The sequence below is a fragment of the Caenorhabditis remanei genome, chromosome V, assembly GCF_010183535.1.
Source record: "Caenorhabditis remanei strain PX506 chromosome V, whole genome shotgun sequence".
Taxonomy (NCBI): Eukaryota; Metazoa; Nematoda; class Chromadorea; order Rhabditida; family Rhabditidae; genus Caenorhabditis; species Caenorhabditis remanei.
Genome location: NC_071332.1, coordinates 8,251,478 through 8,269,613, shown reverse-complemented (window position 1 = coordinate 8,269,613; position 18,136 = coordinate 8,251,478). Strand labels below are relative to the sequence as shown.

The window sequence follows — 18,136 nt, the reverse complement described above, 5'->3', positions numbered from 1 at the left end:
ACGATTTTTAGGATTTAAAAAAAATGACAAAATGTGAAAAAACTGCGTCTCGTAGTTTTGAAAAATGTCTCATCGTCTGTAGTCTCTTTAGAAAATACTTTCGTTGACCTGCCGGCTAACAATTGCTGGGCATTCCTGACACAATACAAAAATAATTAAACAGTCATTATCATAAAATACACGTTTTATGAGCATCGCTAAGGCCATTTTAGCACATCGAAAAATCGTCACGAATTCAGAATGAAGTAAGGGTGGAGGTATCCCGTGATTTGAAAAAGGAGTCAGAGTTCGGGCTTCTCATGATCCTTTTCCAATTAGGGACTGAACGATAATAATAAATGAAAGTGATGTTTGGGAGGAAGCACAATAAATAAAATTAGATTTGGAATTAAAATTTTTAACAAGGGAGAAGAAAATAAGAAATGAGCAATAATACTATGGGGGTTTTAGACGGGGAGACGTACGGGATAAACAATCAAAAGAAAAGCAAAAAAACAAAAGAATGGGAGCTAACAGAAAAATAAATATTATTATCAGTTATGAATTCAGCTGCTTCAATCATCGGCTACAGAAGATTTGAAGATCAGCTTGTCTACTTTGAAACTTTGGAGCCTCGCTTAAACAGCGAACCGAATCCTTTTCGTTCTGGAAGAAATCATAAAATACATGTTGCATCACTGGACAGTCTTACTCGATGACGATTTGATAGAATCATTATCATCATAATTGGAAGGGGTGGAAACGACGCTCGCAGACGTAGATCTGCCATCTGGAGTGGTCATTGACTGGTTCTGTTGATTACTTTCGACCCAGGAAATGAATTCTCCGTTTTGTTGGCTTCTTGGCGACATGGATCGTTCCATTGGTTGATAATTAGATGATGTGTGCTCTTTGTACATTAGAGTTTCCTGGAAAAATGAACTAAAAATTTAATGACCTGAATTTTGAATTCTTACCGTGTAACCGGAACTTCCTGGATGAGTTTGGATGGTATGGCGGAGTTCAGCGTGATCTCCTGAAAACACATATATTATTTGAACAGTTTTCCAGGAATTTTATGTGTAACACTGAATTTTCACAAACTTGTGTAATTACATTGAGCATATGACCCGTGAGTAGAAGATGTTATGAGAATGGGTAAGAATACGAGGGAACTGGGTTTTTGAGACTGATTAATAACGAACAAATTGGATGTTAGATGTTAATGAATATCAAGTAACAGACAAGCAAGGACGAATGAGAAACGTAGGATTAGTTGAACTCCGAGTGTCGACACAGTGTTGAGAAGTGTGTGAAGATGTGTTGGTGAAAACATTTCAGTGCCACCAACTAACCGTTCGGGCCGTTTATAGAAACTCGATTAGCCTCTGCAATAGCTTGTTCTACTTCTCCATAAATGCTCTCAGCATAAACAGATTGTCGTCGACTTGCTCTCCGGACAACTCCAATCTTACGAGTTACTACTGTCGGTACCGAGTTTGCTGTCATCGACGAGGATGACATTGTCAATACCGATGGAGTAGCAAGTAGTGGACCAGAAGGTGGGAAGAATGCAGTTGGTTGCTGCTCCACTACATCTGACCCAAATCCTCTTGGTAATGTGGCACAATCACGCATTGTGATTTGACCACTATGTTTACCACGTGGCAAAGAAGTACACCCTCCTGAAGCAGATAAACTTAATGAAAGCATTTAGAAAGCTAAGCAAAATTAAAAGCATGGTTTGACCTGAATATGAAAACAAAGGAAGGGAAACAGAGGGGAACCAAAGGGAAGTAATAAATATAATCTGAAAGAAAGAAAAGTAGAAAAACCCACTCGAATAATCAAGTTCATGCTGATCCAAATCGTCAGAGGTTGTGAAAGCGGATGCATGAGATAGGCGGTTTGCAACGTCATGGCCGCCGATATTTCGTCTTGGTGCAACCATTGGCAGTTGTTCTGTACCGGTGGTTTGAAGGAGATCATCTAAAACAAAAGAAGCATGCTTAACCAAGAAGAAAAATAGAGACAACACTCCTGATTAGTGGGATTATCATCAATACTCACCATTATACGAATAAGACTTGAGCTGATTGCTTGGAGTGAGATGAGCGTGGAACTTGATCTTGGCAACCCATTCCAACATTTGACGCTCGTCTGGACACGAGAACATGAATTCGGAACCGTCTTGCAGAAGAAGTCGGAACGCATTCTTTCGCTTGGCATACTCTGGATACTGTTCGCATTGTGCTCCGTAGATGTAGACTGGTGGAGCGGCAGCAATGTTCTCTATGAATTGTTGCTCGTCCTTGAAGAAACACAGGAGTTGTCCGCAAAGAATTCCATAATAGTTCTTCCATGATCGAATTGTCGCACGTTTTCCTCCACTCTGTTGACATTGCTTACGATCGAAGAATCCTTTCATGTCTATTGCTCCCATATCTTCCCAGCGACTTCCTTTACGAATAGACTGTGTACGACGAGTGGTGAATGATGGAGTCTTTGTCATTTCGACACCAGATTGAAGTGGTGTCACAGTGGAAGATGAAGCAAGGAGCTCACCGATTTGAACGGATCCAGGTGCTGAAAATAAACTAGTTTTATTAGTACAAAATGAGCATGTTTTACCCAAATCGGCAGTAGTCTTAGCGCGATCCTTTCGATCCTTGCGTGGCATTGTGTGCGTAGAGAACTCTTCTCCTGATGGTGATGGACGAAGAAGCGAAATCTCCTGAGTCTTTCTTCGTTCTCTTTCTTGTCTACGGTTAGCCAGAATGTTTCCTTTCTCAACAATCTTGATGGTGTCTCTTCTCTTTTGATCTTCTTCTGCAATTCTTGATCGATCAATCTCCTTGCTTCTGAGGCGGCTGAAGTTCTGTTCGACAAGTGTCAGACGCTTCACCATCTCGCATTTTTCGTTTTGTGCTTCAAGGGTTACGAGGAAATCGTCGAAATCACGAAGATGACTCTCTGCCATTTCAACTGAATCGACCATTCTCCAATCATCTCCGAGAAGTCCAGCGCGTTCTTCCAGCCATGAATCGAGTTGTTCAGCATTTTGTTTCCATTTCTGAACATCCATGTTCTCTTCGTACAACTCAGCACGATCCTTCCAGATTTCACACAGCATCTCCCATGACTTTTCGAGAACTTCAACTTTTTCTTGAATCTCTTGAGACAAAACATGGTTAGACTGGATCATTCTTCTTCCTTGGCGAGCGAAATCGTCGACAAATGGTTTACGTCCTTGCATTTCGAGATTGTATTCGTCGTGGCGACGGACAAGAGATTCACAGGAAGCGACGTCACGTGGCAGTTGCTCTGATGTCATTGTAGTCTGCATATTCTTCATCCATTGCATCATCTCACGGTATTCTTGGAAGTAAGATTGCAAGCTCTGCATATGACGAAGTCTCTCCAAATGCTTCTTAGCAGCTTCGAGGATATCTTTGAGTTGTTCTTCCATATCCAATCTACGAACTTCCAAATGATGTCTGGTATCTGGGAAGGAGTTCCAGAGTCGTTCCGCTTCGTGGCATAACTCAGCAACTTGTTTCTCAACTGCCTTCATTCCGTGCATGAACTCATCATGTCTCTGCAATTGAGCCTTGACAGAAGCAAGATCAGCTCTAGAAAGATCTTCTTGTTCCATAGCAACTCCGGTTGCTTCTTTGTCTTGCAACCAGTTCAAAGTTTGATCAGCTTCTTGGTCGAAACGATGTACTTGACGAGCTCCATTCAATGCCTGCTTTCTTTCGTTAGCAACTTCATTGACATGAGTCCAGAGTCTTTGAACATCAGCTCCCTTTGCAGTAATTGATGCTCCATATGGATGTCCACTTCTCAATAGATCTTCTTGTGAACGTTGAACAAGAGCAACACGTTCTCCAGCAGCAGCCAATTCGCGAACAGTCGATTCGAATTGTTCAATTATTTGTTGGCAGTCTTCGAGGTCTTGTCCGTATTCTTCAGCAGAAGCGGTTCTTTCCTTTTCACGTAACCAGTCCGACAAATCATCGGCCTGTCGAACGAACTTGTGATATTTGGAGGCATCGACAATTTGAGTTCTTCTTCTAGCACACTCTCTGCAGAGATCTCCGAACAAAGCCTCCAATTTTCGTTGTTTTGCAGCAATCGACATAGCATCGTGGTGCTCTCTAGCGAGAAGTCCATCAGCTCGTTTTTTGAGTCGATCAATTTCATTCTTGAACAACTCAACTTCTTTATCCAAAACAGTCAATCGTCTCAAGTGACTTTCAGCTCCAGCTTGATCTCTTCCCATTTCTTGACTCATTGCAAGTGGCATCTGTTCACGGAGCCACTGTTCAGCTTCAGTTTCTTCGGTGTAGTACTCATGAGCATCGATGGCTTCTTGGAGAAGATCACGTCTTAATCCGCAGCTCTCCTTCAATGTGAGCATTGCAGTTGAAAGTCTGTCGAGGATTTTCTGAATGTGTCCAGAGGCAAAATGACGTTGACGAATCATATCCTTTCCGCGTTTCTCGGTATCATCCATGGCTGACTGGCGAGTATCGAGTTCCTGTAAAACGAAAGTATGAAATCAAGTTCGAAAATGTTAATTTTACCTTTTCCAAAGCAGCATGTTTCTTCTGAAGTGACAGAGCACTTTGCAATGAGTCACCAGATTCTCCACTGCTTGCCAACGGCATCTTATCGGAGAGCCATTCAAGATCCTCTTCAGCAGCTTTTACCCATTCGAAGAAGGCTTGAGCGTCAACTAGATTAGCTCTACGAATATCGACAGGTTCACCAAGACTAGAATAACGAGCCTCAACTTGTTCGGCTTGCTTGAGACAGTCATCAGCAGCAGCTGATCCTTGAACTCTCAACTCTCGTGCTTTCTTCATCATCTCGACAACTGCATCAGAACGTCCAGCGATTTCAGTTTGAAGAGTGTCTAGTTTCTTGATAAGAAGTTGAGTGGATAGCATATCTCTTCCATGATCTTCAGAAGCAAGTTCTCCTTCAACCTTGTCAAGCCATTTCTCTATATCTTCTACCTTCCGCTGAAGTGAGTGGAGTTCGAATGCCTCACGAAGACGTTGTGTTTTGAGAGCAGATTTTGTTCTAAGCTCGTCCCATCCAGATCTCAACTCGACAAGTTGCGCTTTCACTTGTTCACTCATGAAGTGATTGTCAGCTACCAGTTCTTCTCCTTGTCTTTCAACAGTTGACAAGCGTTTCTCATTTTCGACTAGTTCTGAATCGAAAGCCATATGCTTCTGAAGTTTGGAACGCAAGTTGGTATGATCCAAGAAGCTCTCATCGTAAGCAAGCTGCAATTTGGCAGTTATCCAGATTATGAGTTCTCCACAATGGCGAATGAATTCGTGGTATCTCTTCGAATCCTCCAACATATCCTTTCTCTTGGTGACACTCTTGAGAAGAAGTGCATGTCTTGCAGTAACTTCTTCCTTGCGGGTAATTATATCAGCACGGTAGTTGTTTCCTCCAGACACGAGAGCATCGGCATTCTTGGCGAGCACATCAATCTTCTCACTCTGTTTGCGAACAGTATCTTCGAAAGCACTGTGTCCCTTAATAAGCATTTCGACAGCATCAGAAGTATCACCAAGTTCTCCACGAGCGATTTGATTCTCCTTATCAGCGAGCCACTGTTCACACTGAACTGCCTCGTCGCACCATAGCATCCATTCGAGAAGCTTCTGAAGAGTTCCCTTCTCGCTTTCCCAAGTCTGTCTCAATTGATGTTCGGAGTTTTGGACACGTTTGTGAGCTCTCTGAACTTCAGCCTTATGTTCTGGTTGTTCTTGATTCAGAGCTTGTCCTTCTTCATGCAATTGACGTAACTCTTCAGCTCTTCCGTCGATCTCAGCTTTACGCTCGTGATGTTGTTCCAGAAGTTTGCGAGCACCACTACTATCTTTCGGTGTTTGGTGAGATGTCATCTTGTTTCTGACTTGATTTGCCCACTGTTCGGTCTTTTTAACATCATCAAGATATTTATAAAGTTTGAAGGACCGATTCAACTTGTCATTTCTTGCTTCAGCGGCTTCAGACAACTGCTTCCAGCTCTCTTCCAACTTCTTCAACGAATCGAGAATAGTGTCTTTGAGTGGTGGTCTTTTCTCAAGAATCTTCTGAGCATCTCTGTCATGGGCGATGAGCTTTTGATGGATCGCACTCATGTCTCTCTCGAGAGCTGACTGCTTACGAACAAGAAGTTCCACACTGAAAAATGTATATGAGTAATCATTGCCATTCGAGAAACGATTACCTGGCAAAGTCTTTTCCGAAATCATCGCTCTTCATAGCGGCAATCTTTTCGTGGATACGTTCATCAGTGTCTTCAACATCCCGATTGAAAGTATGAACTTCCATGGCAGCCATAAGATCAGTACGGTAGTGTGACAGTTGTCCGAGTAAGAGACGCCATCTGCAAAAAAAAAGTTGGTTGGATTGGATTGGAGGTCTAGGAGATTACAAACAGATTATGTCTGGTACAGGTGTCAATACTTTCATAAATCTAGTGAAAAATAAAAAGATGATTTTTTGGTTATTTCGAGGGAACTTCTAATCAAGAAACAGTATATCTCATTTTACTCACTTTTCATTGAGATGTTGTTGCTCCTTTTGAACTTGATCGCGGCTTGATCTTCCTTGCTTTACAAGTTTCTCTCCGAGACGGTTAATTTCATCGAGAGTCTGCTCATCTACTGTGGAATCGGAACGAGTTCCATCCAAACGTTCAAGCAACAATCGACAATGTTCCATGTCTCTTCCCATATCGGCAGTCGATACAAGAACTTCCTTCTCATTGATCCATGCGAGTACGTTCTCAACGAGTTGTTTGAATCTGAGAAGATCTCTCGCTTCTTCGAGGGCTCTGGATTGATCAGCACAAGCGCCAGCAAGTTGACTCCATTTCACATTAAGTTCATCGCAACGATCAGCAATTTTTGGATTACGGTGAAGACTCTTCAACTGTTGTCCGCGTTGGAGAATTTGATCGACAATCGTTTTGTTGGCAGCAACTTCCGCTTCAAGAGCTTGATGAGTTTGCAGTCTTTTCATCTTCTCCTCAATAGAGATACTCTCGCTAGATTGATCGCGAGCCTTGCGAATTCCATTAGTCTTCTCATCAATCCAAGCTTCAATTTGAGCAACATCACTTCCGAATGAAGCGAGAGCAAACGCGTCCTTCAACATAGCATGTCTAGCTTCAATATCTTCACGGAGCAGCTTGAGTTCTTCATGAACCTTAGATTGCCACATCGCGATATTCTTCGATTCCATATGACGAGCCTTCATCAATTCATTAGCAGTATGATCCAAAGTAACGGTACGCTCATCAAGAGTGGACAGTGCTTTTTCGAATGTGTCGAGTCTCTTTTTCTGACTCTCAACATCAGCTACAGATCCTCCAACAGCCAAACTGCGAAGAGTGGTTCTCTTGGATCCAATTGAAGCGATGATTTGCTTAGCTTCTCGTTGGAATGCGTGCCACTGAACAGCTTGCGATAGGTATCCGTTTCTCAAAGTCCATTCACTTCGAAGACGCTCAAGAGCAGTTTTGAGAAGTCTGGTCTTGTTCTTAATCTCCTCTGTAGCATAGTGCTGAGCATTTACCATCTTTTCACCATCGCCAACAAGTCTAGTAAACTCTGGTTCTCTTGCGTCCATCTCATGACTCAATCTGAAAACAAATATGTTACTTTGAGAATATCGGGAATTTTTCTCACCTAGAATGTTCAGTTTGAAGCCATTCCGCTTGTTGAAGATCATTGATATGAAGATCCGATTGAATGTCACTGATAGTCAAATCAGTCCAAGCAAGCAAGTCTCTGACTTTTCCGTTGAATGTGTGCAAATCGAAAGCTGCTCTCAACATGTCCTTTCTGTCGTCTGTAGCATTTCTCAACTCTTCCCATTCTTCTACCAAAGTCTGCTGTCTTCCTCCAATTTGCTCAGCATTTCCTCCAGGATAAGTCTTCTTCAGTCTCTCGGCCTCTTCAACGAGTTGAGTTAGTCGTGGTTGAGCATTATGAGTCTCCTTGTCGAGAGCCTCATGTTGTTGCCACAAAGAATGCACATGTTTCACATCTCTTCCAAGATCACGTGGCATGTTAGCCATCTTGTCAGCCATCCATTGTTCGAACTCATCAACATCACGATGGAACCGGTGGAGTTCCTCAGCAACTGCCAATTTGGCGGTACGTGTTTCAATGTACTCGCAGAGGAGGTTCCAAGCCGATCTAAGCTTCTCTTGCTTCTTCACGACATCTCTGGCAAATGGTGGATTGCGTCGGAGAATAGCATTGGCAGCAGTTTCGCAGGATGTAAATCGTTCACTTCCAGTTTTCACACTCTGCTTGAACTCGTCAAACTTGGATTGCAATTCCTTGAGATGCTCATAATCTTCAGCAAAATCTTCACACAGAGCTGTTTGCAACTGCTCTCCAATCCATTGCTCCAAATCAGCAGATTCTCTCATGTACTCATAGAGACAAACAGCGTCTTCCAGAGCATTTCTACGATCTTCAGCGAGCTTACTCAATGCATCAAACTCATGAACCAATTCATCTTGTCTCTTCTGGAACCGATCAATGTGTGGGCGGTCGGATTGAACAAGTTCGGAGCATTTGACTTCAAGCTTTTCAAGCCATTGCCGGTAGGTAGTCATATCCTCACAGAGAGCACGGTGTTTAGCGAGAAGCTTTCTTGCAGCATCTTCATCGCTTCCATAATCTTCTGATGCCAAAGCATTACGCTTCTCGTTCATCCATGACTCAACTTCAGCAGCATCGAATAGATACTGTTGTTCTTTGACTCCCCAATCAACGATAGCACGTCTGGCACGAAGAAGACGTCTCAACTCACTCCATGCAGTTTCAAGTTCACCGCTCTTCGACTTGATTTGTGAAGAAGCTGGATGATGTCTCTTGACAAGTTCAGAAGCTTGTCCAAGAACTTTATCAATTTGTCCTCCATGTTGATTCACTTCAGCTTCCAATTGTTCCTGCTTCTTAACCATATTTAGAGCTTCAGTCAAAGTGCGACCATTGTCTTGGGATGAAGCGATTGGTTTCTTCTCGGCAATCCATTGTAGTTCACAATCAACATCGAACACAAGCTGATGCCAAAGACGAGACTCATCGAGATCACCCTTTCTACGTTTAGCTGGTCCTTTCATAGCAGCATAGCGTTTAAGAAGATCTCCAACAGTCGAATGAATCTTGTCTGCATCATAATGTCCCTCAACAGCCATTTTCTTCCCACGATTCTCGATATCAGAAAGCTGAAAAATTATTATGAAATGAAGTTGTTGAAAATATTAAAATACTCACCTTGTTTCCGTAAAGTCCCATTTCTTGTTCGAGAACTGTGTGCTTTTGCAACAAGTCTTTGACGGATCTTAGATCGAGTCCTTGATCCTTCGAGTTCAACGCAGATTCCATTTCATCGAGTTTAGCATGAGCATCTTCCAAAATTCTATCAAGTCCTTTCTGATCAGCAGCCTGACGGAGTCGTTGACCTTTGTTGTAAACTTGTTTCTTCAAGTCTCCCCATTGAGCGTTGACTTGTCGAACAATCTTTTCAACATTTGGTGATTCGTAGTGTTTCTTTGCAATCAAACCATCTCCTTCTTTGTTGATCTGCTGAATGCGTGAATCGTTTGCAATAATCTCAGCTTCAAAGGCTTCGTGTTTCAAGAGACGATGCGGAATCGCAGATGGTGTAAGTGCTGTATCATCTCCGCTAGCAACCAATTTGGCCTTCTCATGCATCCATCCCATAACTTCATCGGCCTCACGACGCATTTCTTGATATTCAAGGGAGGCTTCCAATTGCTTCTTTCGTTGGGCAGCAGCACGTCGTACAGCTTCTCTTCTGGCAAGAACATCTCTCCTTCTCTGCTCGATGTAAGCAGAATCAGCGTGTTGAGCCTTGATCATATCATCTGCAGTACGAGAGAAAGCTTCAAGTCTAGCTTCCTGGGCATCAAGCTTTGCTTCTAAGTCACGATGTCTTTTCAGCAAGTTTTCAACGGATTCCACAGAATCTCCAAGGTTATCGAACTCAAGGAATGCTTCATGTCCTTTGGTGGCTGCATCAATACGTTCAGACTCGCGGTTGAAAAGTTGGAGATCAAGTTGTTGCTTCAAAATAGTATCACGTCGACGATAAAGATCACGAAGAGCGGCCATTTCGGAGACAAGGTTCTGTAATTGTTCCTCAACCTTCGGCATACGTGGGCTACGTTCAAGGAGACGCCGTCCGAGCTCTTGACAATATTCAACTTCGTACTTCTTATCCTTAATCTGTTCTCCGAGTTCATAATGCTTCTTGAGGAGTTCTTCGGCTTCAGCTACATCAACTGGGTGAACATCTTCCAACATTCCTTTACGAGTCTTCTCGATCCATCCCATCATATCACGAAGAGCAGATTCGAACATCTCCTTTCCTTGAGTCTGCTCTGCAAGCAACATCTTCTCCTGAGCACGTCTCAAAAGATCAGCGTGAAGAGCTCTCAACTCAGCGATCTTTCTTTCGATAGCAGCAGCTTCTTCTGGATGATCTTTCTTAACGGCAGCAGCCAATTTCTCCAGCGCAGCGATCTTATCCTCCAGGGGCTTCAGATCACGTTCCAAGTTTTGAAGACTCTTGACATCATTTGGATTACGATCAAGTTGCTCGAATTTTCCGAGCATCCATTCACGAGCACTTTCACAAGTAGTATCAAAATCAGCAACACGTTCTGTGGCTTCGAGACGAACAGCTCTTTGCTTTCTGAGTCGCTCCAAATTCTCCCACATAGCATTGATCTTGTGTTGACGGGATTCAATTTGTCTAGACTGTCCATGTCCTTCAGAGATCAAATCATTTGCAATGTCATTAATATGCTTCAGCTGTGTTCCTCCATTAGTCTTCATATCAGCTTCGAGCTTATCGAATTTACGACGGAATGCAGCAACATGTTCTGGAGATGGTTCATCAGCCAATGATACTTCAATTTCTTTCGCCCATCTCTCGAAATCATCACATTCTCGGTAGAAGCGAAGAAGTTTGATGTTATCAGAAAGAAGGCGTCGTCGGACATCACCGAGTCTTCTCAGCTCGCGATAATCGTTGGAAATCTTGTGTTGTCTGTCTGCAACTACGGAACTCTTCGTCTCATTTCCTTCGACTGTAGTCGTGGTCTTTTGTGTTGTTTGGGTAACTGTCACAGATTCACCCGGAACGATTTTACAGTAGTTTGCAGGCACATAACCTTCGGTTCCGTCTCGCTTCAAAGCTCTCCACCATTCAGGTGTAGACTTTTCAAGAAGAGCGAGAATCTCTCCCTTTCCAACACGCATTCCATTTCCTTCATATTTGTATGACATCTCGATTTGAGGAACTGTTACTTCTTCGGTCTCTTGAACAGATTGGCTCGTAGTTGCAGTGTGGAAAGCACTGTTGGCGAGTTGGCTTTGCATTTCTTCAAGACGTGTGATGTCATTCCTGAAAACAAAACAATAGATCAGGTAAAATTAATTACCGAAAACTCACTTGTATGCGCGAATCTCCTCCTCGAGACGAGCATGCCGTTGTAGCAGCGACTCAGCAGCTCCTTCATCACGCCCCAAATCATCAGACTTGACAAGTGGCATCTTTTCACGAATCCAGGATTCAGCTTCATTAGCATCTTGGAAATATTGTTGAGCATGACGAGCTTCAGACAACCAATTTCCGAGAGCATCAACAGCAACACGAAGTCTTTCCCATCCTTGATTCATTTGAGTCAATCTTCGTTGTATATCTTCCTTAGATTGACCATTTTGAACGAGTCGTTCTCCTCCAGCAATCATTCCTTTGCTTCGAGCCCAGTGTGTTTGCATTTCCATCTCAACGTTCTTGTAAAGCAGAGTGGTTTGTGGAACGGCAGAAACATCTCCACTGCTCAGTGCTGTAGTACACAACTTCTCTTTCTCGGCGAGCCAAGCCATTTCTTCTTCATGATCTTGAATGAACTGGAACAAGGAACGAGCTCTTTCCAAAGCAAGACGTCTTGAGCGACACAACTCAACGAGTGTGTTGTATTGAGCAGTAACTTCATCTAGCTTTCTCTGGAGCACATCAAATTGTTCTTCTTTGTGACGAATATAGTTGTTAGCAGCCTGTGAGAGTTTTGAAAGGAGAGATCCGTGAGCATTGATCTGAGCATCAACGAGATCGTGTTTTCCAAGAAGGTCTTCAACACCGATCAAATGTTTTCCAACATCACGATTTCTGACGGCTGGTTCCAAAGCGTATAACTCGTTGGAAAGAGTATCAATGTCACGAAGAAGAGACATCAAATCATTCAAACTCATAAGAGCTCGTTTACGCTGCTCAAGGAGTGCCAACAATTGTGTCCAGCGGTCGATGATTTCTCTTTCCATCCCACGAACCTTGTCAGATTCATGATACTTCTCTGTGCATAACTCATTGCACATTGCTGTCAACATCTTGAAACGATCTTCACGAGCCAAAATATCAGTGGAAATGGCTTGCTGCTTCTTTAAAGTTTTCTCAACTTGCGACGCACTGCGTCCGTGTTCCATTTCTTCGAGAACCACTTGAACAGATCTGAGCCAACTGTCTCGCAGCTTTGCTTTTTTGTGAAATCTTTGTGCAAGTTGTTCCAACTTCTCTTGTCTTTGAAGTTCAGCAATAATCGCTACTTGTCTCTCGTTTTCAGCATAGTCCAATTGAGCCCAAGCAGACTCAATATCGTGCATGAACAATCCTTGTGGTGGTTGATATTGTTTACGACTCATCGCCTTTCGTTTGGTTTGAATTGTGAAGAAAAGAGCTTCCAATTCTCCCTTTTCCTTGTATTTTGGTGGTTTCTCACTTGTACGGAATTGATTGAACTTGGCATGTTCTTCACGCATTCCGTTGAGTGAGTTAGGGAAACGGCGAGATTCCAATGTTTTGATGGTGACACGGATCCAGTTGAGAAGCTCAGATGCAATGTGCTCGTAGTCGTCCTCCATGGTTTCAGAGACCATGAGTTTTCCGACGATCTGAAATAACATCAATCATGTAATGACTTCTTTATGAGAAATGTATACTTACGTTAGCAATACGTCTGGCTCCAGTCATTTCTGTCTTTTGTTTAGCAAAGTGATGGTAATACAGGGAGACGTAAGTGATGATCGACTTCTCATCTGGTCTGGTAACATCGACGTCTTCAGCATCAAGAAGACGAGCGATCTCCAACTTCTTCTCGGCGACATCGAAAGCGTGATTGAGGTTATCAACGTGCTCATTTGGATTAAGACGATTAAAATCGACCAAATCCGGACGATGTGAGTGAATGAGGGCGTTGAAAGCAAGTCCATTACGCCAACTTGTTGTGAAATTTTCGATGCGAACGTTTGGATAACCTGCTGTTTTTCGTTGACACCAAAGAAGTAAGGCGTCTTTGGCATGTTTCCTCTCTCCCCTTTCTTCTTCATCCTAAACAAGAATCGAGAATTTATATTTTTGATTTAATTAGCAAAAACAAACCTCAATAACAATAGTGTCAATCTGGAATCTGAGGATAATAGTCCAGATGAGACCCAAAATGAGTCTTTCGTTTCTGTCAAGAATGTCTTCGGCTCCAATATTTTCCAATTGGATTTTCTTCTTTTTCAAAAAATCAAGAACTTTGTTCAGATTTTCGACTTTTTGTACACGCATTCGTCCACGATTCGGCTTTCCGAGTTTGTCTCCAGAAATAATTTCCAGAAGTTTCATGAGCAGAATTCCATCTCCGACATCTTCGAAAAGGTCGACAATCTCCAAACTTGCCTGAAAAAAATGTGATTCAGTTCTAATTCTTTGATTTTTTGTTCCAGGTTCTCCCTCAAACATACATCATTTTATATACTACCCCTTCCAATCTGGACATTCCTCTCGTTCTTTCCGACACACAACAAAGAAAAACTGATCTCATCATGGAGATAAGAGAATTTGCAAGGTCACCTTGGTCCGCATTACTTTCTCGTTGCAATATCCTTCTTTCCGTAAACAATTCTTCCCGACTAATTGATCCCTGTCCCCCTATTCGTTCTCTCTTTTTTCTTTTCCCTCTCTCACCCGTTCGTGTAAACGATAATTATGGATACGCGATGAACTCTACGGAACTGTTACTCCAACCTCATAATCTGTCATACCTACCCGATTAAGAAAGGAGTTGCACCATTTTGTGAATGTCTTCTTCTGAATATGCACACGCTCGTCTTGCAGTGTTCGAATACGTGATCTTTCAAAGTAGAGTGTCTCGTTGTTGAAGTCTTCTTGATCGGTTCCACTAGCGTCTGCGCGAACTGGTGGTGCACCGGTCGTCGGAACTCGTACCTGGAATCAATCCAAATGAGATTTCGAACTTTTGTCGATTTCAATTTTTCGTAACTAAACAATTCATTCATGTTTTTTTCAGTACTCTCTCCAAATAACATATCGTTACAGACCAACCAAAAAAACAAATATTTACTAGCGAGAGTTTGAGCGCTTTCCCGTTTTGACAGCATAGCTTGCCTTACCGGGAGAAAGAGACACTAACCGACCACAATGATAATAAACAGAAATTTCGTTAAGGGCGAGTGTATGAGCCGTCAGCTGACTGACTGGCTCCATTAGATTTCTTGAACTTGCCCATGAATCATTCAATGATTAATTACAAGGCCAGAAATACCTGCTCGTTAGTTATTGTTCTTACACTAGGAGTTGGTGAGGCAGTTGTTGATTTCATAGAAATCGAATAAATCAGTTTCTTTGGCATGACTCGAAAGTGCGAAAAAATAGGACAAACGAACTATCATGAAATATCTGACATGGAAAATCAGTTTGAACAGACTTGGGTTACAAACACAAAACCGGATTAAATGAAATCCAATCATAATAGGTTTAAAAGTTTATACTCGCCTAGTTGACTGGTGTCCCATATAAAAACTAACATTTTGTCTAGATGTGCGGTTTTTTTTGTTGAAAAAAGTAATATATGAGATACTTACTTGCATTTCGTACTTTCTCATTGTCTCGTCTTTGTTGTCTTCAATCTCTCCCAAGCCGTCTTGAACACCTTCACCGTAATATTCGTGTTTTTGATGCTGATGATAGTCGCGGTACTGATAGGGTTTGACGTCCCCACCGGCTAAACCACTGCTACTTGTCGTCTGATAATCGTTCTCGGGTAGATGATCTCGCGGTGTTCGTCGCAAGTGTTCGAAATCGACGTTTTCGCGACTCGGCGCAATCTCCTTGCGGTACCCTTCTACCTTGTCTGGAAATAATTTATATGAAGATGGAAGCAGTTGAATGCAAAAATAAACTTCAAGATTAAATTTTTCAAGAGAAAGACAAGTGAAAATGATTATTTCGCTGCGAACAATAAGGCAATTCTTTATGATGAAAGCAAAAAGTAAAAACTTTTGAAACCATGACAGCAGTTTTGAAAGTTTATTTTAAAATTTCCAAACTTTGGAAGTAGAAAAGAGGTTAGTTAGAATGTGGTGTGGAGGTGGGGGCGTTCCCAGTGTTTATTACATCTGATAACACCGTCTTATCACTGCGAAACAGAAACATGAGTCATTCAAAAATGCTCCGGCTGTTAGTTACTTAAATCATTAGTGAAGACGAACTCTCGCAATGAGTGAGAACAGAAAAGGGATTAGACACACTGGAGAAGCAATTGGAACTTTGTTTATTACTGGTGACACTTAGGAATCTAACAGTAGAATTGTACACAACCTCTAAATGGATTGCAAATTGGAAATAGAAACTACATGGTGTAAAGTGAATCATACTGAAAGAACGCCGGCACCAAAAAAGGAAAATATAGAAAGAGAAGCGTCTCAATCTGTGTTGACATTTCAACACTACCACCTATCAATGTGCCCTTTCCCTTCACGGTCCTGTGGGTGCTCTGATGGTATGCAATGTTGCATATTTACCCCCTCGCCACTACCAAACAAAGCAGAGATAGTGAGACGAAACGCAGTGTGAGAAAAGTTTAGGGTTAGAAAAGAATGCATATAAACAAAACAACATAGCAGTGGGAACGAGCTCCCCACCAATCTCAAAGTTTGAAGTATTTTCAAACTTCCGAAAATAACTGGTATCATTATATTAGGTTTTGAAACTGAAACGAAAACACTTCCCTAATTACATGACTTTAATCAACAAAATAATTTTTTTCAAATAAACATACCGTTCATATTACGAACTGTTTTCCCTTCACCAGGCGAGTAGCTCGCCGCGAAAGACACGTACGACATAATAGAGAATCAAACTTTCAGCGTCTAGAAGATGAATATTACAATGCGATAATGAGGAAGAAGTCGAAAAAATAGTAAGTGGTAGTCTTTCCTCCGTTATGACCAGTCTTGACAATCCGCGTTCGATTCTCGTCAGATATGGCGCAGAAGGGTCAAGGAAACACCGCGACAGTCGCACAGTAGCCGTGGTGGTGGTTTTCCTCTCCTTCCGTAGGTACGCTCTTATATAATCTTTATCTTCAATATATCCACTTGCGAGAAGAAGAAGAAAACGTCCGGCGTTCCTTTATCCGCCCTCTACTCAACTCTCTATACAACACTGTCTGAATATGACAAGAAGAATAAGAAGTAACGAGTGAGGTGCCGGAGACGATTAGACGACATCCATCGATCGGCGCGACGGATAAAAAGTATCGAATATGTGTATTCACTGACGGGAAAAGAACGGAAGGAATGTTCGTCGGAGACGGCGGCAACAATTGAGTGGCCGAAATGGGCGAGAAATCGAGGATTCCGGTGGGGGAAATTGACAAACACAAAAATAGCTGACCGCCATAGTGGGGCACTTGAGTTCAAACATGTCTCTTTCAAGAGCCAGGAAGAACACCGCTTTTTGTTCGGATGCATGAGAGATACTCTTCCGTTATCACTTTTCTAATCACTAGCTTTTATTTTTTCTATTTAAAAAATTCTTTCTATAGGGAAGGTCGTCTCGATTTGAAAAAGATGTCAGCTTTCAGTTTAACGATAAATTCGTCTTCGGACGAGTTACCCAAAAAAACTACATCTAAACAAACTTAGTGGTTTTTTCAACCATTCAAAACTTTCACCCACAACTTCTCGGGATGAAATCTATTCAACGCCGTATACATTTCCATTTGTGTATTTATGATGAGTTGAGTTCGTCTGTCAACACGGATGCGTCAGAGTTGACGCATTTTACCGACGCACCGAATCTACGAATACTTGACCATTCTCGCCGACGCGTTGAAGGTGATATTGGCATGATTTATGGAGGGCAATGTGGCGGAAACTGCTTTTTATTGGGAGAAGGCAGGAGGAGATTAGGTAATGGAGCTATGGGAGAGTTCAATTTAGGATTTCAGTGTTATTGAATATCAGACCACTTTTCAAAAAAATAGCATGAGCTAGAGAATGAAAATAGCTTGAAGTATTATTTAGGTCTAGAAGCGAAAAATCAGAATAATGGAAACAAACAGTTCCGAATATAATATGTTTCAAAATAGATGCTAAAATTCAAGTCAAGTAAACAACCATTCGAAACTTTTGAAAGAACGGAACAAAGAACCAACCAATACCACGACCATCATAAAAACAGCGAGCCAACATACAATGGAAGAGGAAGACCTAGAAAGGATGATAAAACAGTGAGAAAACGCTCGTTGTCGTTTAGTCAGAAGGCATTGAAATGAAACGGACAAGAAAAACGGAGGTCTCTTCTTTTCAAAAAAAGGAGTTTCTTTCACAGCCTAATTCACTGTATCTCGTCAACAGATCAGTCGGAAAAAAAGGCAAAATCTCGAGAAAACCGTCACCTACAGTTTTCCACTACCACGGTCACTCAACTAGTAGTATTCTTTACCTTTTGAAAGTGGAAGAGTGGAAATGAAAATGCGATAAGTTTAGTATAAACGAATGGAAGAAAAGAAAGAGGCGAAGTGCGCATAACCTTGTGCTGAACACATTGAACAAAAAAGTGCTAAAGGGTCGGTATGAATCGTCGCCAGATGTGCTACAAATGTCGGAAACGGACGAGTAGAGGAATGAAAAAGACCGGAAGGAAAATCGAATAAATTAAAGTCCACAGTGTCTGTTTCATAGAAAAGAAGGGGTTTATGTTGCGCAAAACTGATTTACAT

General features: G+C 42.0%; 1 protein-coding gene across 1 annotated transcript; it reads right to left on the bottom strand.

The window, feature by feature from the left end:
- Positions 1–592: 592 nt before the first annotated feature.
- GCK72_018138 (uncharacterized protein) lies at positions 593–16,256 on the bottom strand (the record flags this gene model as incomplete). The annotated part of the gene is made up of 18 exons (XM_053732413.1): positions 593–645; positions 692–908; positions 957–1,015; positions 1,335–1,664; positions 1,819–1,968; positions 2,050–2,565; positions 2,611–4,522; positions 4,569–6,195; positions 6,242–6,400; positions 6,572–7,660; positions 7,707–9,262; positions 9,312–11,469; positions 11,518–13,016; positions 13,069–13,452; positions 13,504–13,788; positions 14,158–14,337; positions 14,994–15,262; positions 16,190–16,256. 18 exons carry the CDS (start codon positions 16,254–16,256, stop codon positions 593–595), a joined length of 12,510 nt encoding a protein of 4,169 aa, XP_053581326.1.
- Between the last annotated feature and the right edge of the window lie 1,880 nt (positions 16,257–18,136).